Source organism: Phragmites australis, chromosome 3, assembly GCF_958298935.1.
Source record: "Phragmites australis chromosome 3, lpPhrAust1.1, whole genome shotgun sequence".
Lineage (NCBI taxonomy): Eukaryota > Viridiplantae > Streptophyta > Magnoliopsida > Poales > Poaceae > Phragmites > Phragmites australis.
The window spans coordinates 21,073,538-21,098,429 of NC_084923.1; the positions used below are offsets into that span (position 1 = coordinate 21,073,538).

The window sequence follows — 24,892 nt, forward strand, 5'->3', positions numbered from 1 at the left end:
CTCTAGACTATCAACTTGGAGAATTGCTTCTTTTGATGATTGTCGTTTTGCATTGTTCTTCATTAAAGTTTCAAACTTTTGTACACTACGATATATAAAATAGTCTTAAATAGAGCATATAATTCATATTCTATCTGTAGAGTCATGCTGTTTTGAAAGTTTTTTTCTCGCTATGTCTCTCTAAGTTATATGCTTCTATTTATATATTTTTTTAAAACATTGATTGAATCAGAAATATACTATCTATTTTCTAAGAAATTTAAAAAACATATATTCACCTCTTTAATCATCTATCCCAGTCCTACTTATAGTCGTATACACACCCCGGCCCACGCTGGTGTAAGCATGCAAGTAACACACCACCCAAGCACTAGCAGACCAACGTGCATCACACTGGCTTGACACTACGTGCTTAGTAGCTAGATCGAGCAAGATCCATCGATGGAGCTGCTTCCTCTGCTCACGGTGTTCCTCCTGGTGCACGCCGTGGCCATCCTGGCCTGGACAGCCGCCGCGCGCCGCCGGCAATCACGGTGCTACCTCCTGGACTATGTCTGCCACAAGCCGTCCGGCGAGCGCAAGGTGTCCACGGAGATAGCCGGGAACGTGATCGAGCGCAACAAGCGACTCGGCCTCCCCGACTACCGCTTCCTCCTCCGCGTCATCGTCCGCTCCGGCATCGGCGAGGAGACCTACTGCCCGCGCAACATCCTCGAGCACCGCGAGGACTCCCCGACCCACCAAGACGCGCTCGACGAGATGGACGCCTTCTTCGACGAAGCCATCGCCGAGCTCTTCGCCAAGAGCGGCTTCGGCCCCCAAGACGTCGACGTGCTCGTTTTCAACGTCTCCATGTTATCCCCGGCGCCGTCACTCGCCTCGAGGATCGTGCGCCGCTACGGCATGCGCAAGGACGTCGCGGCGTACAACCTCACCGGGATGGGGTGCAGCGCCGGGCTGATCTCGCTGGACCTCGCGCGGAAGGCGCTGAGGACGCGGCCGCGCGCGCTGGCGCTCGTGGTGTCGTCAGAATCGATCGCGCCCAACTGGTACTCCGGCACCGACAAGTCCATGATGCTGGCCAACTGCCTGTTCCGCTGCGGAGGCTCCGCAGTGCTGATCACCAACGACCCGGCGCTCCGGGGGCGTGCCAAGATGGAGCTCCGCTGCCTGGTGCGCGCCAACATCGCCGCCAACGACGACGCGCACGCGTGCGCGCTGCAGCGCGAGGACGCGGAAGGCCGCGTCGGGATCAGCCTCAGCAAGGCCCTCCCGAAGGCCGCCGTGCGCGCCTTCGCCGTCAATCTGCGGACCCTGGCGCCGAGCATCCTCCCCGTCGCCGAGCTCGCGCGGTTCGCCGCCCGCCTCATCTCCAAGAGGCTCTTCCCACGCATGCACGCCAGCAAGAAGACCGACGGCGCCCCCAAGATCAACTTCAAGACCGGCGTCGACCACTTCTGCCTGCACCCCGGCGGCACGGCCGTGATCGAGGCGGTGAAGCAGAACCTGGGCCTGGACGACGACGACGTGGAGCCGGCGCGGATGACGCTGCACAGGTGGGGGAACACGTCGGCGAGCAGCCTGTGGTACGTGCTGTCGTACATGGAGGCGAAAGGGAAGCTCAAGCAAGGGGACAGGGTGCTCATGCTGACGTTCGGGTCGGGGTTCAAGTGCAACAGCTGCGTGTGGGAGGTGACGGGCGACATGGCCGACAAGGGCGCGTGGGCCGACTGCATCGACGCCTACCCGCCGGAGAGCCTGGCTAACCCGTACATGGACAAGTTCGGCTGGATCAACGACGTCGACGGCGACACCTTGGTGATCTAATTGCTACTTGGTATACATATACCTGCATGCTACTCAAATTGGAAACACCGAAATGGAAACGGTTACTCTAAATTACACTTGTGCAGCACGTACTTAAGTAGTAGTGCACTTAGTTTCTGCAGATTTTACAATTAAAGATGCGTGCGTGGTTTTCTTCTGAAGATATCTATAGGTTGGAGTCAGCAGCACCATGTTTATGGGTATGGGTTTGTTATGTGATGCGGTCCACCATATCACAAATGTTTGGAAAAAGTGTAATTTACCCCTGAAATTCTATTCTTTTTTGCCATTTCACCCCTTCAACTATGGTACCTAGCTAGAGACTAACCTTGTGAAGTTTCACTCAGCAACTATCTACAGAATAACCCAACGGTTGATCAGCAATTTTAAGAGCGTTTGATGGAAACCTAACGGTTGGCATCTTCTGCCTCCTCCCTGGCCACTTTGTGCTGCATCGTCAATAGGAGTGAAAACCGCTCGGAAACGGCCAGAACAGGGTTCTAATGTATTTGAATCATTTTTATTGTTAAAAATAGATTCGAATACGGATAGTTCAGATACGTATATGATCACAGATAATATCGAAAGTGAATATAAAATGAATATGGATTGAAAACGAATACGGCCGGTGAATATTTAGTGGAACCTGAAAGACTACTCATATTGTATATAAGACTATAAAAAAACAAAGAGCATATTCATATTAGAAAGTTACTACACAATAGCTAAGATAATATAGTTCATATACTTGGTCACTTAGATAAAAAATAACATAATTTAGTTCTTCACAAATTCACACGTTATGCTTGATATAAGTTCACATAGACACACAATATTTAGACTTAATACATATTTAAACTTAGTTCATCGTAAACTTAAAAAAAGACTAAAGCTAACATATACATAAATGGAAAGGAGGGTCTTCTTTAGACGAGCCTACCGTCCTATGGACAGCGCCCCAACGCCATCGTCAGGTAGGATGGAAACCGGTAGACAACCACATCCATGCCCCTTGATCAACGTCCTATATGGTGGCTAACGATCGAGATAGAAACATCTTATTTAAAAAAGTAAACATATTGTCCTTCCAACAGGTGACACATTTAAAAATAAAAAATAATTTATTCTCTTTCTCTCAAAATTCAAAACACTATCAAAGTTATCATGAAAAATTCTGAACAATTTTGGTGACGTAGTGAATATTATGATTTAGCTCAAAAAAATTCAGATAAAAATATGATCGGTACAGTGAGAAACAAAAAAGACAAATTTTATTATACACAGTGAGAAACAGAACTGTGATGTAGCTAAAAAAAATTGATATAAAAATATGATCTGTACAGTGAGAAAAAAAGAGACAAATTTCATTATATACAGTCATGTGTACAATAAAATTTGTCTTTTTTTGTTTCTCACTGTACGGATCATATTTTTATCTGAATTTTTTGAGATATTATAAGATCATCTACAACATATATATTTTTAGAATTTTTCATAATTATTTTAATAATGTTTTGAATTTTTTTAGCATTAGAATGTTGTTTTAGCCCTAGGTTTTGGATAATATGCGAACTCAGGAAGTCTGGATATCCGATGCCGATGCCGATGCCGATACCGATACCGATTTCGTCGGAAACTGTTACACCAATTTTGTTAGAGATTCCAAAAAGATTATCCGATTCCAAGCCGAAAATTTTCAATGCAAGTTAAAAACAAACTACCGGTTTCTAGTTCCAAACTAGATCGGCTAGAAACTATCCCAGCCGTTTTCATCTCACTCGTCAGCACTACAAGGAGTACCAACGCCCCACGATCTCCCACTAATGTAGCCACCTCATGCGACCCATTGCACCTTCGCCTCGTTCCAAATCAAACTCTGGACATTTAAACCTAGTCATCAAATACATTTACAGGCATGGGTTGCCATGGTCCCTACTATCTTCCGTCCCTGAGTAATTCAAAAACTTGATTGGATTCCCAAATTTTTGTGCGATACATTCATGTTCACAAAACCAGAATTCCATACTCCTGTCGTTGGAGAAAGAAGAAGAGAGTGAGAAAGGTGGATAAGCCCCTATCTAGTTCCTGTGCGACCGGCACTGCATGTTTCCTGGGCGTGGAGATTCAACGCCATCCATGTTCGCAAGTTGCGGCTAATCCAGCAGCATAGCACCTGCAGACGGTACACGCTAGCTAGCTTGAACACTACGTCTGCCACCCGGACTGAAAACTAAGTGTCGGTCCGACCTGCCCCGGCGGCCGGCTGCTGTTGGTTTTGATCTCGACCCTAATTCTCCTTAACGTTTCCTAACTAACAATCGAATCCTAAGGGGAGCTCGTTTCTCACATACGCACCGTGATTAGGGGTGTAACCAACGTATTGGTTATGGTCTTACCTCGTGCAGCATCATATAAACAGACGTGAGGGAGTTCGGCTGGAATTACGATCCATCTCACGAAGTCAGCCGCCTCTCCTCATATCTTAACCCCAATCCGATCCTTAAGGGTGCTGCCAACGAGGTGAAGACCGTCGCCTCTTCATCCACTACGTGCTGGTGATCAACTACATCAGGCCGAAGCCTCTTCACCACGCCGGCGACCACTTCACCCTCATCTGATGGCATCACCGAACGCAGATAAACACCTCACGCTTCCGCACTTAAGAAGTTTGATCTTAAAGTTAGTAATTATGTTGATTAAGTGAAGAATTGAGGTCTAACAGCTGCCTCACGATCCACGCAAGTCTCCGGGCTGCACGCGCATGCATGGAGCCCGCCAGGTGCATTGAAGGCGGTGGTGGAGCTGTGGGAGAAGGGAAAGGGAGACGCCCGGCCGGGGCAGCGCGCAACTTGCAGCGCCGACAAGGATGTGCATGTGCACCGTAAGTAGGGTAGGGTAGGGTAGGGAGACGCACGCAGGCACATGCGAAGGTATCGTATCCTTCGCCTCGCCGGCCGGTCAATTGGTTGCTCGTCGTCGTCGCGGCGCGTCGATCGAGCTGTGTTGTTTAAAGCGAGACAGGGAGTTGTAGGCATGCATGTGCAGAGGAAAACAGAGTAGTAGTATGGTCTGTCTAAAAGACCAGTAGTAGGTTTATAAACGTTCTCGTCTACTTGCATCCTCAATGTCTTGATGTCTTTATAAGAGGTTAGAAAACAGATTAGTTGCATGCGGAGACCGGACAGCAACATGATCCATCACGACTCCCTTTAGGTGTCGCTACAGTCTCGCACACAGCCAGCAAGCAGGCACGCACTGTCTGGGCGCCTGGTTGTGTTTCTGATGGCGCTCAAGCTGAAAACGCGAGGAGGAGCATGCCAGAATGACAAAACTAAAATAAAATTACGGGGCCAAAAAAGGAATCCGGATTAGGATCGGGGGTATTGAACCCGACGTGAATCGAACACGCAACCTTCTGATCTGGAGTCAGACGCGCTACCATTGCGCCACGGATCCGGCTGTGATCGTCAAGGTCCCGAATACTTGCTGTACTTTTGTACACCTGAGATTCTCGGTACTCTCTATTAATAAGCGTAGCGGTGTCCACGAACCGGAAACTGCCAATAACATGAACATGGTGCGGTAGGTAGCACACAAGTTGAGCTCGTGTGATTGCTACGTTTGGCCGCAGATGACCAGATCCAGCTTAAAAATCAACATGAGAGACAGCAAGGTACGGGGCACACAGTGTGGCCACGAGCACGAGTCAGATGGAGCAGCACGCATGCATGCAACCATGCACACACGAGGAGCATGGTCAACTCTCCTGTAAAACCACCCTCCTGGGCCTCCACGCACCAGCACAGCGTATGTCTTCATCGCGTTATGTTTGATGATCGACTTCGATCAGTTTCTCGTAGTTCCAATGCCAACGTAGTACACCTCAGGTAATCAGGTTTGGCCCGATCTATACTTGCAGCACATACATAGACAAGAAGTATATGTATTTTATTCCTTCAGCATGTAGAGGCGATATGTCTCAACTGCCGCATTGAATATCTGGACAACCGATCGAGTCACCACTCACCAGTGACATGCTACTCCTGAGGGGTGACGGCTCACCGTTCTGAAATAAGTATTGTTTTAAATATTGACATAGTCTTAAAATACATTTTTGATAACTAATTTTTGTTATAATATATTGATAAAATATACTATTATAAAAGTATTTTTTAGACAAGTTTTTCTGTATTATTTTTTAAATATCCAAATTCAATATATAAAAGATAATTTATAGCTAAAATTTGAAACAGTTGAGTATATCAACGTAACCTAAAACGACATTAATTTTGGACCGGAGAGTAGTATACCTGATAACCAATTGACAAAACACTACTGCTTACTTATATCGATCGTAAGGAACAAGAACTTATGTTGACCATACAAAATAATCATTTTCTACGATTGCTGAGTCATACTAACCTGGTTGACAGATCGATCGGGTGATTAGCCGCCGTATTCAATGTCCTGGTGGTTGGAACGAACGCAGAATGTTGAATGTTGTCAGCTTCAAAAGTCAAGGCAATCAGGATCATCCAGGCCCAAGTTATAGTACAATATATTATGGAGTAGTACTGTATTCGATCGTGTGAGTCAGTAAGTAATTCGTATCTCGCTACCTGCATATGTGAGATCATGTATGATAAAAAAATTGATTAATGTTGAAATTGGTAATAGTAAAGTATTTATAATGATCCTAAAATGATATTCATGTGTTGTTATGATATTGTATGGATTGATGTGAGTCTAGTTTGAAGAAACTTGTAGTTAGAATTAGTTGTTTATTTTGTTTGTGTGTAGGTGTGTCTTGAGACCAACGTAATCAGTGATAGGACTAAGACTAGATTTAAGGTGGAACTAAGATTAAGACGGTCTGAGGACATGCAAGCCGTTCGGGCTACAAATGATACATGTGAAGATAATTATAACATGAGATGTTTAGATTATGGTGTGATAGAGATAGAGTGCACTATAAAAAATGGTCCTGTGAGGAGGTGCACTATAAACTTGTGTTTAGAATTAGTTGTTTATTTTGTTTGTGTGTAGGTGTGTCTTGAGACCAACATCATCAGTGATAGGACTAAGACTAGATTTAAGGTGGAACTAAGATTAAGGCGGTCTGAGGACACGCAAGCCGTTCGGGCTACAAATGATACATGTGAAGATAATTATAACATAAGATGTTTAGATTATGGTGTGATAGAGATAGAGTGCGATATAATATGGTCCTGTGATCAGCCCTTACTTGTCACGGGACGCCGATACATAACATGTCTAATTGTATTTATTGGTGTCTACTCAAGTGTTTTTCTTTTCGAAGCACCTCCTCCAGCGAACAAAGTCATGACCGGCACAGATGGGCAATGCCTTATCTCGTAGCATTAATTGCTATGGAGTAGGGTGTTACGGACCAATTTGCGCCACTAATGGATGGGACAGGATCTGCAGAATGACCGGGCAAGTGGATGATTTTGCAGGTAGACTCACAAAACGTAGGGACGGGATGGCTTGGCAGATGAACTCGCGGTGTTCCATGGATGGGACGGATAAGCAGAGCTCTCAGGGCAATTTGAGTTCACCCGGTTCTCCATGATAATGAGCTAAGAGTAGAATATTGTAAGTTCTCCTTCTTTCTAGTATATAAAGAGAGGAGGACCCGGTTTTGTAAAGGGGGAAGAAACAGTAGTCAAGAAAACTCATCTGTAACCAATTCACAAAACATTGATAACAAAATATATAGGACGTAGTGCTGTTATCCTTAGGGATGCATGAACCTAGATAATCCCCGTGTTGTTTAGTTCATCACAAATACACACTACATGAAAAAAAACTCATGGGTGATGGGTAATTACCCTCATGGGTGACGGGTCTCGCACCTGTCACTCTAAACGCGACACTGATGACTAGTTATTCGTGACGGATAAGGACTCATCACCAATGATATCATCAGTGATGGGTCATACCATTACCTATCACCTATGAGTGTCTGTCATGTGCTCGGAGGAATACATAAGTGACGGGTAAGATAGTTACTCGTCACTTATGTGTATGTTATCCTATGAGAATGTCCTATTTTCAGGTTGCATCCTGGAGCGTAGCCAGGATTTTGCAGTTGTCTTCTCCCTGCAAATAACAGCAACACATCCAAATTTATATCGACGAACACGCATATAACAACTCGCTTCATCACATAATCGCAAAGCTTACAAAGTTCCAATCAATTTATTATAGAATCACAAATATTACAAAGTTCTGATCAACTCATATTACATATATAAGACCTCATAACCCAGGAATTCTATAGTGGAACTCACCGTATGGGCTTATGACTTCAGCCACCAAGAACTCTGCGATTCGTCGTCGAAAAAAAGATTCAGCCACCAAGAACTCTGCGATTCGTCGTCGAAAAAAAGAGCGTCAAATTCTTGAATAATTTAACATGTAACCAATTACTCGCGTCGCTAGTTCTTGTGTCGATTGTTCTATGGCATTGGCGTCAAGGAGACGCCGGAGGTGGCAGATACAGGGTTAGCGATCCCTGAGAGACATTCTGCTCTTTCTCCTCTTAGGCTTCTCGATCGATTCTTCCTCATCAGAAGAAATAGTGATGACTCCTTGGGGAACCATGGCGAGGGGCCTTGGGGTGAGAAATCATATCTCTTCACTTTCTGGACCGAGCTTGGGAGACGACGGTGGAGTGGAGGTCATGGCTTTAAGCACTACGAGTTCTACTGGGTGTGTAGGGAGAAAGGAGGAAGATGGGGTGAAAAACAAACGGCCTTGAGTCCCCTCTATTTATAGCGGTGGGAATGGGTCGCATTGTACACACAGAGTCATCAAGATCAGACATCGTTGGGCGTGATAGCAAGGCCGCCTCAGTTGCGCGGCATGTCCGGCAAAAGTTGAGGCGTCACTGCAGCATTATGACATGTCTAATCTCTATAAAGAGAAGTGCATAGTCGTGATGGCGCGTCAAATCAAGAGTTGCGGTGAAAACAAGCACAAGGGGGAGTGGGATTTCAATGCTCACCTACCCACCGGTTCGACGTCACTCAATGATTGTGGAATAAGTCACAGTCGTAAGCTCGGGGGTCAGCGCTCTCGAGCGTGTGCTCGAGAGTAATGTGTCGATGCTTAAGCCCTTTTTCCATCTTGATTATCATATCGACCAGAAAGTTAGGGGCTACATCACACGTTTTTTGATGCTTATGCTCTACTCTCCACTCGATTCAATCATTGAGTAGAGAGCCAGGGGCTACATCATATAACTTCAATTTGATGCTTTTGCTTCACTCTTTGTCTCTGATGATCGCACCATTCAGAGAGCCTGAAGCCATTGTAACACCCTGGTTTTTATAATTTCATAAAATATTCCTAGAATTAAATAGGGTTTAAATAAATAGAATAGGTTAAAAACCTATTTTCTAAAGTAAATTTATTTTGGCCATAGGTTATATCATGTGTTAGGCATTAGGGTTTTATTGTGTGAAAAATGAATTTTGAAAACATTGAGGCACGCCATTTAGATTTTTCAAAAAGTTTGAAAGTGTTTTGTAAAAGAAAAATCTCCTCCTTCTTGTGCCTAATCTTCTTTCTTCTTTTCTTTTTTCTTCCTTTTCCAGGCGGCCATCCTTTTCCTCTCCCGGGCCAGCCCGTCCTCCCCTCCTCCTTCTCTTCCTCGCCTGGGCCATTCCCAGTCCCATTCTCACGTCCGCCTCGCCACCTGGGCCAGCCAAAGGCTAGGCCCAGCAGCCAGCTGCCGCCTGCCTTCTGCCTCCCGGTTGGTGCACCTGGTGAAAGCCATCTTCGCCAGTGCATTGTGCCCCACATGGCCACCTCCTTCCTTGCACTGTGTCGAGTTGAGTTCAAGATGAACACGACTATCGCCGCTACTTTCCCTGAGCTTGAATCCCAATAACCCCCAACCTTATCTAACTCTTGCACGCATTTCTCCTGCCTATATAAGTCCATGCCCCCCCTCCTTTCGAGCTGTTTTGGCCCCAAACTGAGCCAGTGACTCCCATTGCCATTACTGTTGGTTGAGCTCACCGCCGGTTGTTCCTATCGCCCTTTGCCCCGCCCGAGTCACATGCGAGCTTTGTCGACATCCACTGAGTGTGTCGGTGTGCTTGTCTTTGCGTTGCAGCCACCGGAGCATCTTCCCCACTGAGAACCTGTGCACCGCCACCGTCACTCTAGCCATTGACCTCCCTCCCACACCGTGCCGCCCAAGGTATGCCATCAAACGTGTTCGATGTAGCCTCATCATCGTTTTATGCCACTGTCGGTGACATGGGAACCAGGGATCCCCGAGTCCCGAGGCCGGAACAGCAGAGTGCCACGTGGTGCCCTCCCTCGGGGGTTATCTCCCCGAGGTCCGAGAAGACCAAGTTCCGGAAGAGGGTGCTCGGGGCCATGAATAGTGGTCCCCGAGTGCCCGAGTTCCCCGATGATCCGACAAGACTAAGTACCGGAAAGAGGGTGCTCGGGGCCATACATAGTGGTCCCCGAGCACCCAAGTCCCCCGATGACAAGAAAAGCCAAGTTCCGGGAGAGAGTGCTCGGGGCTGCGAACAGTAGCCCCCGAGCACTCAGTTCCCCGAGGGCCTGAGAAGTCCTTCGCCGGTGGTCCCCACAGAATCCCTGCGGTGAGGTGTCAACTGGTGAGAGGTCCGATGCTGCATTTAAGAGGGCGCGTGGCATGTCACTTCCAACTGCTCCGCCCATGCTTGCTGACAGTCCCTGCCACAGCCTGGCAGGGAGGCGTGGGGACATTTAATGCACGGTTTCCATCGCGTGTCATCCGGCGCGCCTCGGGATAACGTCATAGAGCTCAAGGCACCCCGCCTGCCACCCTGCTGTGTCAGACCTGCTCTGACCAGGCGGGCACGCCGGGCTGCTCGGTGGCTGCCCGGTGGGCCCTCCCCGCGGCACCCGTTGAAAAGCGGCATGATGACAAATAAGATCGGAAGGGGGCGCGTTTTCAACCCTCCCCGTCACCTCGCGTAGCTGCCCATGATGGTTGCTTTCTATTTATGGTGCCTTGGAACTCGCGCCATCCTTTCTGGGCACGCTACCGCCCCGACGGGTATATAAGCGGGGCGGGCTCCCTGGAGAAAGGCAGTTGAGATCGAGACAACAGAGGACAAGTCTAGGAGCCTTGACGAACACCAAAGCACAGAAGACAGATCAATCGAAGAACTAGGAGCACGAAGCTCTAGACTTAGACAAATATTCTTGTAACACAACAGATCCTCAGAGAGACATTCTCAGAGCATTTATAGTGTACACACAGGAGTAGGGTGTTACGTTCAGTGCGCCCCGAACCTGTCTAAAAATCCCTTGAGCATTTACTCCTTCCTGCATCCGATCATTCTACCTTCACCTGCATCTCATTTACTCCCATTTATTTCATCTACGAAGCGGATTCAGAATCATCCCCCCGGTCGAATCTCAAAGGGGTCCCTCCGGATCCCCGCTTGAGGAGTTCACCCTCCAACATCCACTCTCCATCGTCTTCCGTGCATGGCGATGAGGTTTTCACCTCTCTCCGGCGAGTCCGCCGCTGCCAATCCCCTTCCGCTGTCGTGACCAAGCCTACTACCGCCGGTCGCCCCTCCCTGGCTACCCTTTTCTTCCCCAGCCATTGGATCTAAAATGTCCGATCCAGATTAGATCCAACATAACTCGTCACCATCCAATCAAATGTCACCACGTGGCTACATAATCCCAGTCAGCTGGTCTGCCACGTCATCGTCCACATCAACCACCACATCAACCAATGCGCCGACGTGTCAAGCTACATCAGCAAGCCCTTTACCTAGTCAATTTTTCTATTTAGTTTAATTCAGGAAAAGTGGCAATTGTGCACTTTAGCCCTTGGACTTTTCTATATTTACCTAAAAGCCCTATCTTATTACAGTTTATTCCTTAAACTTTCCAATATTTACAAATAGGTCCCTTTGTTTCTACACAATGGCCATGTCCTCTCTGTTTTTATTCAAAATAGGTTCTTTCCTTTTTTGAGATTTAACCCTAAACTTGTTTTTAGCGTAACTTTCTTGTTTTAGCTCCGATTTAGACTATTTTCACGCTCACGTGCTCATAGTAGTGTGTACTCTCTTTTAGTACCTTTTTTATAGATGTTAGCTATTGTTTGGTATACTATTCTTAGATAGTTTTGTTTTGTGTGTTTCCTGTGTGTTTCGAGAGCAAATGAGGAGCAGTTTGAGAATCTCCAGGACCAAGTCTTTGAAGAGTCTGAGCAGCAAGTTTAAAGAGGCAAGTGTCCTTGAACATTCTGATCCCAGTTTTTCAAATGCATTCTTTAATTCAAATATGCATGTTGTTAATTTTGAATTTTATTTACTTATAGCACCCTATTCCATATATTCCTTGTCGCCTAGTTGTTAGTAGTGGTTACGATGGGTAGCTTATGCTTAGCTTTGCACAAAGGTATGGATAGTTTATTGGTTAAATATGACTAATGAATTATGCAACTATGAGTTGGGAAATTCTGGTAATGGTATAGCAATATGGAATCTTAGGCCTTGAGCAAAGAGTGTTAGTGATGGTGGTTATAGTTATGTTGTTGGTTTGGCATTTGCTCAAGTGATCTAAGTAAGGATCGGTTCATGGAGCGACAACATAAGAAGTATCGTATCAACCACGAGGCCAGATATGAGACAGGCATGGCCTATTAATTAGTGGATCATCAACATAGAATGAAGCACTAGTGGTGTAGTGGAAGGGAAGAATGAAACTTTCTAGAGCTACAGGCATAAGAGGGGGCTTCTGGGTGGTCTGATGCCACTTTAACAATAGAAAAACCTTAGCGGGCTTATTCTTGTTGGGAGGATGCTTTGTACGGCTTTGTAGTAATTTTCCATGTGACACACCATAGGCGTGTGTTAAGTGTCTTGCAAACACAGTAACAGAAATCATGACTCATGGGGAAAGTTAGACAACCCCTACATAGTGTAAAATCTAATATATCAACTATGCTCACGGTTATGAGAGACATTTATTCTCACATGATTTGTTGGATGGGTTTGATTCAGTTTGGTTGGTTGGTGTGTTTACCTGTGATAGGTATCAAGTTGGTTTGTTTGGGAACCTGATGTGGTTTTCAGATAGTTAGGAAACATATGAAGATATTTTTAGGAGATGAAAGTCTAATGATGAATCACTTAGTTAAATAGGATGCTTTTATAACTCTATGTTAGCATAGTTGGTATTTATACAAATTTAACATGTTATAGTATGTTCCTTTATTTAAGCTTGCATGTTATTTATTTCTCACACATGCGGAGTACAACATATACTCTCACTTGCTATTTCCATCCAAATGTACATCAAACGTTGCTCAGGCAATAAAAGAGAACTAGACCACTACATCGATGAAGATGAAAATTGCTAGGCCTAGGCTGGTGGACCTCCGGTCAATTTTCTGTGGAAGATGGGAGCTTCACTTTGTTTTACTAGTGTGCTTTAATTAAAGACTTTAGGGTCTTTCTATCTTGTTTAAGTTAAATGTTGTAATGATGGCACTGTGTGTGATACACTGGTGAAGTCGCTGCATGTATGAAACTTGATCGTGACATACATGTAGTTTACGTCTAGTTTTGTTCCTTTATAAAATCGGGTGTGACAGTCACATTGTGTGAATACTTATGCTCCATCTTTTACTCGAATTCAGTCATTGGGCGAAGAGACAGGGGCCACGTCAAGTATATTTTGATGCTACGGCTTTACTCTCTACTTTGATTATCACATCAAGCAGAGAGTCATGGGCTACATCGCATACTTTCGATGCTACGGCTTTACTCTTCACTTGATTATGTCATCGAGTAGATAGTCGAGAGCTATAACAATATATATCTTCAATGGTACAGGTATGTCCTTTTTCTACTCTTAGATCGAGTAATCTTCTCCTCGACCATAGAGTCGAGGGCTACATAATAATACCATACTTTTCCTAAATTTTATATGTTTTTTCCAAAAGTTTATCTGGCTTTGCATTGACTGCTTTGGATAAGATCCAGTAGAGGCATATGTCGAGTTGATGATGGACAACTGCATCTAATAAAGCATATAAGAGATTGTTAGACATTTCGCTCTTAACGGCTAAAAAGGGTTCTAAAGTTCTAGTTGATCCCATGTGTGCCCTCTGTTGAGTTCATGTCCGAACACTGGTTAAACACGCAAGTCAGTGAAAGTTTGCAAAAGGCCATCATGTTTTATGTTTCTAGTTTTATGCTAGTCTTTTCATTATTATTACGGTCTTCTCAAGTGTTCACTCGAGGGCTGCACATTTAATGGCTTGTTTAGTTAAGCTTTTAGATATCACTCCTTTGGATCAAGATTGCATCTACTCGTGTTAACTCTATTTCATCGATCAGGAAATAGTGATAATAGCATGTTAGATAGGAAAAATATCAGAAATGTTTCATGGCAATCATCAGACAAAGGCATACCAAAAAGCTTACTAATCAACTAAGGAGAAAGTTTCGGTGATATCCATTTACAAGAACGCCATTTGAAATTCCCCTCAAGAGTTTTTATGGTCCTAGAAACATCATCATGATAAGAAACTTCGAGCATGTCATAATCATCCTGGTTGTAAGCTGAGTTCATTCGATGGGAGCTGAGAATTCGACCAAGGTTGGTAACTTCGGGTACTGATGGTACAGCTTTGGAGGTCATGCCCAGCAAAATTGATCTTTATTTCGCCCAAGAAACAACCTCCCATTCTAGTGGCTCCCAAATATCATTACTGAACGCGTGGAGGGAGACCAGCGTCAATGCATTGTTCTCAGCTGGATTATCAATTTGTTCGCCAACCTTCAGGAAAAAGTGTGAGATTAGACCAGGAGCAGTCGAGAACCATTCATACCAGGTTGACAGATCTCAAACTCAGGCATCGATTGTTCCAATGTCGTCACAACTCCCAATGGATCCTCTGAAGCCACTCCATCCAGAAAATCCGAAATACGCCACCAAAACCTGCCTCTAGAGATCTCAAACCACCGTGGTTGTCCGTTGATAAGATAAATGTGCACTCCTTTTGCCATATGAAGATGAAAGCATGACATCCTTGACACAATGATGATGAATAATTTTTCATCCTTGCACACTGCAAACCCCTCCAAGTTCACTCAGAACGCATCATAGGAAAGCGATGGGAGATCACAGAACCATCAGGTCACCGGGTTAATTACCCTACCTTTGATCTGACGTCCTTGCTCGATGATGATCAAGAGTCTGTTCGAGGCCTTGATCATCTCCCAGCTATCGCCGACTAAACCCCAGAGACAAAGATTGAAAACTGCTTCACTTCCCAGGTGATGGACCTCCACCAAGCCATCCCCGTGCACGAACGGTCCTTGCAGGATCTAGCGAGCGAATTCTGCCATCCTACACACTTCACGTCTAGAGGTGCAGACACAATTGAAGAAGGCAAAATCTTCTGGATGTCGTAGCTTGTTGGAGATAATGTTAAGCACCCCTAAGGGCAAAGTCACCCAATTGGGGGTTTCCGCCATGAGATCCAAGCAGAAAGGTGAAGTTTTTTAGTAGAATGCAAACAATAGTGGATGAGTTTGAGGGGCAAAACTGCAGAGGGAGCAATGGGGATAAGACAATGGAGCTCTCCCCTCAGATAATTAAATAGGTCTTGCTTCAAGGTGAGATTCAGAAATCTTTTCCGCTTCGGACAAAAATTGTGGCGTTTTGATCGGCGTGAAAGATAGAATGATGGTGACGTGCAAATCTCTGCACGCTCATCTGTATTCTACGAGCACTAAATGCTCCTATACCCGTTGTTTCAAACTTTGAAAGGTTTTTTAACTCTACTCAAAGACGAATGTCAAAATTTTGATATTATTGGACCTTATCGAGTCTCGAGTATAGATAACAGCAGGGTGCTCGATCCAAAAGTGTTTCCACTTGATACTCGATATAGAGCATCCTCTTGCTCGATTCTTTCGACTACGAATTTGATTTACCTTACTTGACCAAGCTTGGACTTAGCGGCACTCGAGTGGGCGCTTGCAGAAATCTTCTCTACTGAGTAGAGTTAAGGGGCTACTGTAGAATATCTAATTATAGAGTATATACGTATAAGGAGTATACCATATACGAATATGGTATACCGTATGCATACCTAACAACTCTGGATATTACGAAACCGAAATTTACGATACCTGATACTCTCATAACCTAGAAGGTGTATATTAGGAAGGCCTCGATTGCTTATCCAACTCGAGAAGACTAGTATCTATAACAGATTTATCTACTTGTACGATAAGAAGTACTCTCTATCGACTACGGATGAATATGAAGTGATACATCACCCCTATATAAGGCGTGGACCCAGATCCCCAGAAGAGGCTCTTTTTTGGCTACTCGAGGTAAGCATCAAGACCTTAACGTAGGAGGAACTCGGTGATTTTAACACTAAATTAGATTAGATCTAATATACTCTTTATAATAGGTTAGTCATATTATCTGTACTCGGGTGAATATATATATACATAATCATCCACACATGATGTATTATTACTTCAATCGGAGGCACGCATCTATATACATTGTGAGTATCTCGCTTTAGGTTCGATTTCTAATCCACGAAGATCAGGTACATTGTTAGAACAAATTCTCGACAAACACATAGGTTTCAGTTTCACTCACAAAATTAAAGATTCCTCGTTCGTCATAACGTATGCAAAACAAAACATCTCTATTCTTTAGCTATCTCCTCCCAAGGTTCTACCAAAATACATCCAAGTTCCACCGATGATTCATACAACCAAGAACTAAAACCGCACATGCATGCATTAATCGATATATATATATATGTCCATCGATATGATATATTGTACGACGAGGAAAGCATATAATAAGCATTGCATGAGCTCTACTGATCGCTGGGGCAGATGGCCTCGAACACGGGCAGCCTCCGCCGGCTGCGCGGGCCGTAGAGCACCATGTGGACCGTGACCCCCAGCTTCGACTGGGGCGGCAACTGCTCGAACATGCTCAGCAGCATCGACGACGTCGCCCACTGGTCATCACAGCTCCCCGGCACCGGCACCGGCACCGGCCGGGGCGGAGGCGGAGGCGGAGAAGAAGTAAACGGCCCGGGTGCTGCCGCGCTGGTCGGCTCGACCTGCTGCTGCTGCTGCTCGCGGAGGACACCATTGGTGGCGGCGCCCCGAGCGGACGAGACAGCTCCACGGTGGGCCTCGTGGTCCTCCTCCATGCCTGGATTGATCAAAAAGTGGTAGCTGCGAGCGCTCGGATATTATAAGATTAACAATTGATCATGAGAAGTCAACGAGGACAGCCGTGCGCCGCGTGTATTTATTTATAGCAGATATTGTAGATGCATGTGGAGCTCGACCGGAATAGTCGAGCTGGTACGGTATTCAAATTAGAGATCACAAGTCGATATATCGGACTCGTACGTATCCGTGCAGTGCCTGGACTCCGTCCGTCGTGGTGTCGTTGATATGATCAGGGGTGCGTACTGTCCCGTGCACGTACGTACGTGTTGGTCGTGACATGGTTGGACTCCGATCCTCGCATGACATGCTTGGCGAAGCCACGGATCCTCGGTACTAAAAAGACATTAAAAGAATAGTCACTGACATATGAGCTGCTCCCTCACCTAACCCACATGTCCCGACGCTTGGAAGACACGAACCTCCAACCTTCATTTTGGATGGGACATCTTGTCGAGCAGCAGTTGGTTAAGCTTCTACCGTACTATGATGGCGAAGGAGTGGAGAGGCGTAGAGCTTCCTGTCCAGATTAATTAAGCTGTTGAAAGACGACTCGAGGGTACAACTTGCTGTCTTCCAAGGCTCAGCTGGTCGAAATGCAACGCGATGTAGATGAACAGAGTACCCAATTTGATGATTCAGACTAGAACTGAACCGTTGCCGTACATGTAGGTACAAGGTAGAACAAGACACGGAATTGAACTTGCTCGAGTTAAATGCAACAAAACAGAAGAAAAATAACACTCGTTTCGCAAAAAATGCACAACTTCAGGGAACGTGAGGTTCCAGAGAGGCATGGCGAAGGACACAGGAACAGGCATGAAGTTAAAACCAATATCTCAACAGTACCTGAACGGCTAAATTAAAGCAAGTATCACAGCCACTCAAAGTTAACTCAAGTTACACTCACCTGAACTCAAAATGGGCAAAGTAAAAAAAATTTGTAGGAAATACAAGCTGCTGCTTCTACACTAGTCTTTTTCACATAATAAACCTACAAGTACTCTCTGCAGCCAAGTATCGAACAGCAGTCACCAACGCCTGTTATTTCAAATGTACTGCAGCAGTGACACCTATCAGCTTACGACCACAGCATGCCATGTCCCTGTAGGAGGAAAATAGAATGAGATCTCACCACTATTCTGATAAAAAAAAAACTTTAGTAGAACACCAAAAGAGAACATAGACATGCATACCACAACAACTCCCGGACTAGCGACAAAAAAGGAGGCTAATATCTCCTATTCCTTTTTGCCTTTGCCCTGTGCGGCGAGCTTGGCTGCCACCTCCTCTTCGGATAAAGGCAGATAGTAAATCCTAGGAGAGGATTGTGTCTTCTTGAAGAGATCATCCAGTGTCACAACAGGAGGTTCCGGCTTCTTGGGAGTGGGTGGAAGCATCTCCTTTGCTGACCCTGGATCAGATGTAGGGGGCTTAGCAAGGGGCGGCGGTGGTGGCAATTGCTCCCTTGGTGTAACAGCCTGGCGCGGCACACTTTGATTAGCCTGAGCTTGTTGAACGGGAAGCGTCCTTGAAGCAGCAGCTGGGCTAATAGGAGCTGCTGGCGGGGGAGGGGGTTCAACCTTGAGCTTCACCTCTTGAGGATCAACAAATTCAGCAACCAAATGATTCCCATTGTTTGGGGGCCACTGTAGGTTGTAGACAGCATTCCTAGTGGCCACAGCTTCATCCACCGAGGAGAACTGCAAATTAGAAGTGAAAAATGAGGCAAAGTCAGGGTAACAATATAGTCAGATTATACAGACAAAGAAACAAACATCACAAAAGAAATGCTTTCAACTATGAGTCAGCTAGAAGTACTACATTCTTATGCTCACATTCGCTGTTGGCATTGTGCATCAAAAACTAAAAGAGACTAATTAGTTATCAATACAGTTTTGATTCACTAAGGCCAGACTAAAATGCAAGTAGTCCAGGATCAGGATCTTGATGGCAACAATGAACTGATTCGTCAAAATATGCTTAGCATAATTTATTACTTATTGCACATCATTGGCTTGAATGGAGTTAAAAATATTATTCACCCTATGCATGCTGAATCTATTTTGGCAATGTTGCATAAATGAGGTTGATGAGTGTTGTTTTGCATTTCAAGATGACTCAATAAGCAACAAAGATAAGAGCACAATCTTGGAACTGCAAAGAGAACATACTGTAACATAGCAATGGGTCTTGATATGATCCATCCAGAAGGTCTGCACTGATCCAGTTTTACCAAGAAGCTCTTGCACAGCTTTCAGAGTAAATGGGCGTACAAATCGGTCAATTCTCAAGGAAGTTGTTGCAGGTTTCTGGGTCGGTGGCACTGGAACACAAAAGCAAAGAAAAAATATTAGGTTCACAGATATTTATTGATGAAGCAAATAGACATGGGAACAGAGGATCAGCAAGGAGCCAAGGACTCACCAATCCGCTCCTTCGGAGAATCTCCACTAGCCATTGAATCAGACCTCCCAAAAGAACGTTTTAAAGCAGGTTGAAAAACATCCTTAGGAGCATCAGAACCAGTTTGATTTAATGTTTGTCTCTCTGGAACTTTGCCACTGTCTGCAGTCCATCGGCGCAGTCGTTTGATCGGTTCAGTGCTTGCAACAGTTTCTTCAGCTGTGTATTCAACCAGGAGTTAAAACATAACTTGGAGACCTTGTACATTTAATTCGACAATCACCAAATGATTATGGGATCACTACTTCACTTGCAAATTCAATGACTATATCCAAACTTTAGGTAAAACGATGACCAATTGATCATATGCTCATTACATTGCATGCACAAAGCAAAACTTATGAAGGATGATAAAAAGATTAAAGTAACAAGGAAAAGAAATACAAACACTACAATAACTTAAGTTTGATGCAAGCTATACAAGTAGATCAAATTATCTGTCTTTGAAGGCTTTAATTGGAGAATTTAACAAGAGTACTGAAAGGAAAATGTGTTTAAGTAATACCAAATTCCTCCTAGAGAAAAGGAATGTGCTTGCAAAAAAAGTAAATTTGGAAATAAGCTTTTTCCTAGCAGAGGATCTGATGGTGTCCAACAAAGTATAGCTTAAAACCTCCAATGGAAGCATAAAGGTTCCTCATGGCTGCAAAGCCACTGCAAATCAAAGCAAGGTCACCAAGCCGGTATAAATACATGTGCAAAATTTGTACGCGGTCAGAATTGCAAGGATCGTATGACTCAAGTTGAGAACTTTATGCCAGAAATATAATGTATGCACAAGAAATATGTGTTGAAGGCACTCGAGGCAGAATAAAAGACTGGAAGATATTTTAAAGATACTTCACGATTGAACAAAGTAGAAGGGAATTGTAAAAGAGAAAAAACAAACCTTCAAGTTTCCTCTTTTCTGCTGAAGCTGCTGGCTTCTCTTCAGCTATAACTTCCTTGGTATCAACAGAGGAAGCCTCAACAACAGAAGCAGGGAGGGTCACCTCTTTCACATCTTCTGAACTAAGCTCAGTCTTTCCCATGAGATCATCAGATTTCATATTGGACTCAACTTGCTTAACCTCCATGACATCCTCATCCATTGACTCATCACCTGAACTCCTGTCTAAATTTAATTTCTCTGGAGAACCAACCTCAGGACTATCTTTCTTGTATGAGCCCACATTAGCTGTGGAATCTATGTCTTCCAAAGATGACTGGTTCTTAACCAGCTCGTTGTCATCATCCAGTGGCTGCAAATCTCCACCTAAGGAAGAAATGCCAGATGATGGTTTGACCATCTCCGGCTTAACCTCTAGTTCTAAATCAAAATTATTAGCATTCATGTTATCTTCTATATTATTCTTTTTGTTAGTTGATATATCATCACTAGAAATCGAGTCACACTTAATTTGAGACCCTAAATCTGGGCTAACCTCAGGTACCTGATTATTTGGTTTCGATAGGATGATCTTGCAGTCCTCGTTCACGAGCTTAGAATTTTTGCACTCTTCATCATACATTGAAGAATTGCCACCCAAATCATTGTTAGGTGCCGATTTCTCTCCATCATTGCTTATTGGTGCAGCAGCGACAACATCAGTATCCATAGGATCAGCATCTGATGTGAAGGCATCCACAGGTGCTGATGCTGAATCCTGTTTTTGAATTTTGCTTGCTTCAGTGACATCAGACTTGATTTCAGAAGGGGTCAGGTCCGACTTCACATCAGTACTGATCACATCATTGACAATGATTGTCTCATTGGTGTGAACCTCTGAGGTCTTCTCGAGAACGGGCTCAACATTGCTTTCTGCATGCGGTTGTAATTCCTGAAATGCCGAATTTTCTCCAGCAATTGATTCCAGTACTTCTCCTTTGGCTGTTGCGGTCTCACTTAAGGAAGCTTCAACATCAACACTGGGGACCCCTCCAACAGCAGAAATCGTGAATCCCTGATTAACTTCAGTGAGAGGAACTTCAACTTGCTGAGTCACATGAACCACAGTTTCCTGACTAACTTCTGTGATAGTAACTGTAGTTTCCTGAGGAACATTTTCTTCAGGCAGCTGATCATCAGCTACATTCGCCCCCAAATCTTCAGCAGCTTCGTCAGCTGGTTCCTCACTCTGAATGGAGTCAAAGAGGCGCCTCACAAGTTCATCTTTCAAACCTTTAACAGGGAGCCTCCTCTTACGGAGTTCATCCTTCAGATCAGTAACTCTCCACTGATCAATCGGTCGGTTGTTTAGCACAGGATATGATGACATTTTAACTGCCAACAAAAGAAAACAATGAAATCAAAGTCTCAGTAATAGAATTGCTTCTCGTGGAGCACTAAACAGTAAGGGCACTATAGAACTCTCTATAATTAATGGGTTGCTAGCCCTCAATTAATTTTACAGTTGAACATACGCTAAGGTAAGGCCCTAGCAAAAAAACAAGATCTTGACAATGTGTCTTGAGGAAACATAACTATTCATTCCATAACAGCGAGAACGTTCTTGCCTTCTGATATTTATTAAACAAAACAATGGTCATAATACATAATAATAGGACGCAACTGTCAGCCGCAACAAAGCAGAGAGAAATTATAAAAGTTAGATAACGGATTCTAACAGCAAGATATTTCACTATAAGGGGCACCAAAACCATCTCATTAACGTATAATTCCATGAGGAAACCACATAAGTTAAAGAAATCAAAGAATCCATCCACATATCGCAGACCTGACCGTACACCACTCTAAATCCATCACCATCTCACAAATCGCGCTAATACGCGGAGAGTAAAATAGAAGGGCACTGGAGTAGCGCTAACCTGACAATCCTTGCGCCGAGAGACCCCACGGGACAGACGGCGCACCACCCTTCACCGAGACGCCAAAACCCTAGCCCTAGAATCACGCACCCGTCAGATCAAAACCGAACCACAACAAAACCTACCAAAAAAAATCGCAAAACACGCGAGGGAAAGAGTCGATTCCACGCACCGGCCGCCGCGAATCCTCCGAGGTCACGCGCTCCTGAAATAAACAACCAAAAGAGCACCAACAAAATTCCCAAAAAAAAATCTCGAAAGAAATACAGATGGATGGCGGAGGGGAAGATGGGAGGCTAGATTCGAGGGGAGTGGAAGGAGAATCAGGCGAGATTATCGGGGGGTTGGGAGCTGCTCGCCTCCCCCACGGCTGTGTTCGAGCGCTAGGGTTTGGGACGCGGCGCGGTTCGTGTGCGGCCAAGGCGAGGCCAGCAGGAGAGGATGATGCGGTTTGGTTGCGGCGCAGGGGGAGGGGGAGGGGTTGGATCTTTGGTTGCGGCGGGGGCTCATGCCACTGGCACGCGGGGCCCCCATGGAAGGCCGCCTTCCAACTTGGATGGGAATGAGAACTACGCTTTCGTGATTAGGAGACGCATTACCTCTCGCACGTGTCGAGCTATGTTCTTTTTAAGGTTTGTATGTATTGCCATGTAGAACCCTATGGATGCAAAAGAATAGTGCGGATTTTTTTTCCTTTTTGATGCATAGGGAACGTATTCTGTACCGGCCATCAATTCAGTACGTTGGATCGGAGGGTGACAGATGCGATTTAGGCTTCCCACCTTCGCCAAAAAATATGTCCTGAATTTTGGAACCCAGAATCATACTATGTTTGATTTACTTGTCCAATTATCAGTGACAAGTATGCACTGTTATAGGATTGACAAACATCAATACAATTTCTTGTTACAACATCCAAGTATTATTTTTACTTAAAAAATACGTAGTGATTCTCGTATCAGTTAGGACGTCCTACCTTAAGTTCGGCGAATTATTCTAAACTTTGCAGAAATTACATATCTCGTACCACTCAATCTCTACTATTCCACTCGCATGTGTTTCGCTCCCGAAAATCCTGCTCCCGCGTTTTGCCTCTGGCTCGGGCCCCCGCTTGCCTAGCGCGCTACGCGTCATGCAGGTCGGCTGTCTCCCGCAGCTCCTAGCTGACACCCACATATGGACGGACCCAATGACTAGTATAATATAATTTACAGAGTTTAGCAAGAGCAGTTTAAAATAGAGATAGCATCCAGCTAGTGTGCCTCGGCACACCATAAAAGGTGATCGACTTGATTACACGTAGGAAGGAAAACCATAATAGTTCTCGTGACTTGTGAGGTAATTAAGGTAGTGTTTGATTGAAGAGTGAAGTGGGATGAGATGATTTTATTTATATATTTAAGGATAAGATGATTTTATTCATATATAGATATTTGATTAGTGGGTGAGATGTAACAAGTTTATTTTAGTACCTCAAACCTACTGTCAATGTCACGTTCGAAGTAGGATGACTGCGTTCTATTTTTTTTTAAACAGTTCCGTCTCGAATCTTTGAAGAATATTCTATAATTCTGAAATATTTCATCTCACTACTTTTCATCTATATATCCCGTCTCACGAACTAAACACTACCTAACATCGCGAGGTGCTGCATCATCATGTACTCAGCAAGACTTTTAGTATTTCTCAAATTTTTAGTACATGCATGGATGTTCAATGGATAGCTCCACAAGTTTATTTTAGCAGAAAGCCGCAATTTATTTACAATAAGAATGAGACATAACGTGCAACTGGATTTGATAAAAGCATTGTAACAAATTAAAAGTAAACGCATAAATAAATCATGACTCTCCAATAGCCATATTCATCGCAAACCAGCAACTATAGACATGGCCCAAATAATATAAAAGTTAGCAAACATTAACCAGTGGATTCCCAGTAATGAAAAGACGATAACAAGTGAGATGGCCCTAAAGCTTGCTCATGTCTGTGAGCACATCATCATCTAATACGAATATATTGATACATCTTTTGTGCACAAAATATGCTAATAATTTAACTGATTGTTGATCAAAATTTACGAAGTTTGATTTTTTTAATGCTTATACATCCAAGGGCTTCTACCCCTTCCGCAGAAAAAAAAACGAAAAAAAAGGAAAACTAACTCAGCTAGCTAGAGCCGATTACATTTTTTCAGCCCAGGAATCTGAAGCAGGCCTCTGTTTGAAGCTTTGGAAAGAGTTGGATTTTCACTTATCAAATCCATAGTGGAGCCAAACAGACCGGGTCAAGAATAAAAAACCAATTCCGCCCAGATGACGGGTTCCAAACAGATGGATTTGAGCACGAATCATCGTCTCCTTGCAATGTATTGTAAGACTCAGAAGGGAGAAGAGGTGTCAACGCCGGGTCTCAACTCGGGATTCTTTCTTCGTCTTCTGTGTTGTGCCAATGTGGTGGGAGGGAGTTGTTTCTTATGCGTATTTCCCACCGGAAGCTCTTCCTGC

The 24,892-nt window shown here is 44.5% G+C and overlaps 2 protein-coding genes and 1 non-coding gene across 3 annotated transcripts; 1 reads left to right on the forward strand and 2 right to left on the reverse strand.

The window, feature by feature from the left end:
• The first annotated feature begins 353 nt into the window (after positions 1–353).
• LOC133911080 (3-ketoacyl-CoA synthase 12-like) lies at positions 354–2,109 on the forward strand. Its single transcript, XM_062353298.1, has one exon. The coding sequence runs from the start codon at positions 442–444 to the stop codon at positions 1,825–1,827; it is 1,386 nt and encodes a 461-aa protein (XP_062209282.1). The 5' UTR covers positions 354–441; the 3' UTR covers positions 1,828–2,109.
• A 3,102-nt stretch (positions 2,110–5,211) lies between these two features.
• On the reverse strand, positions 5,212–5,283 carry TRNAW-CCA (transfer RNA tryptophan (anticodon CCA)). Its single transcript has one exon. It is a non-coding gene; the product is annotated as a tRNA-Trp (tRNA).
• Positions 5,284–17,915: 12,632 nt separating this feature from the next.
• LOC133912607 (formin-like protein 5) lies at positions 17,916–22,862 on the reverse strand. Its single transcript, XM_062355440.1, has 7 exons — positions 22,558–22,862; positions 22,386–22,461; positions 20,467–21,840; positions 19,539–19,736; positions 19,286–19,437; positions 18,308–18,814; positions 17,916–18,216 (listed from the first exon to the last, which is right to left on the reverse strand). Exons 3-6 carry the CDS (start codon positions 21,833–21,835, stop codon positions 18,353–18,355), a joined length of 2,181 nt encoding a protein of 726 aa, XP_062211424.1. The 5' UTR covers positions 21,836–21,840; positions 22,386–22,461; positions 22,558–22,862; the 3' UTR covers positions 17,916–18,216; positions 18,308–18,352.
• Positions 22,863–24,892: the final 2,030 nt, after the last annotated feature.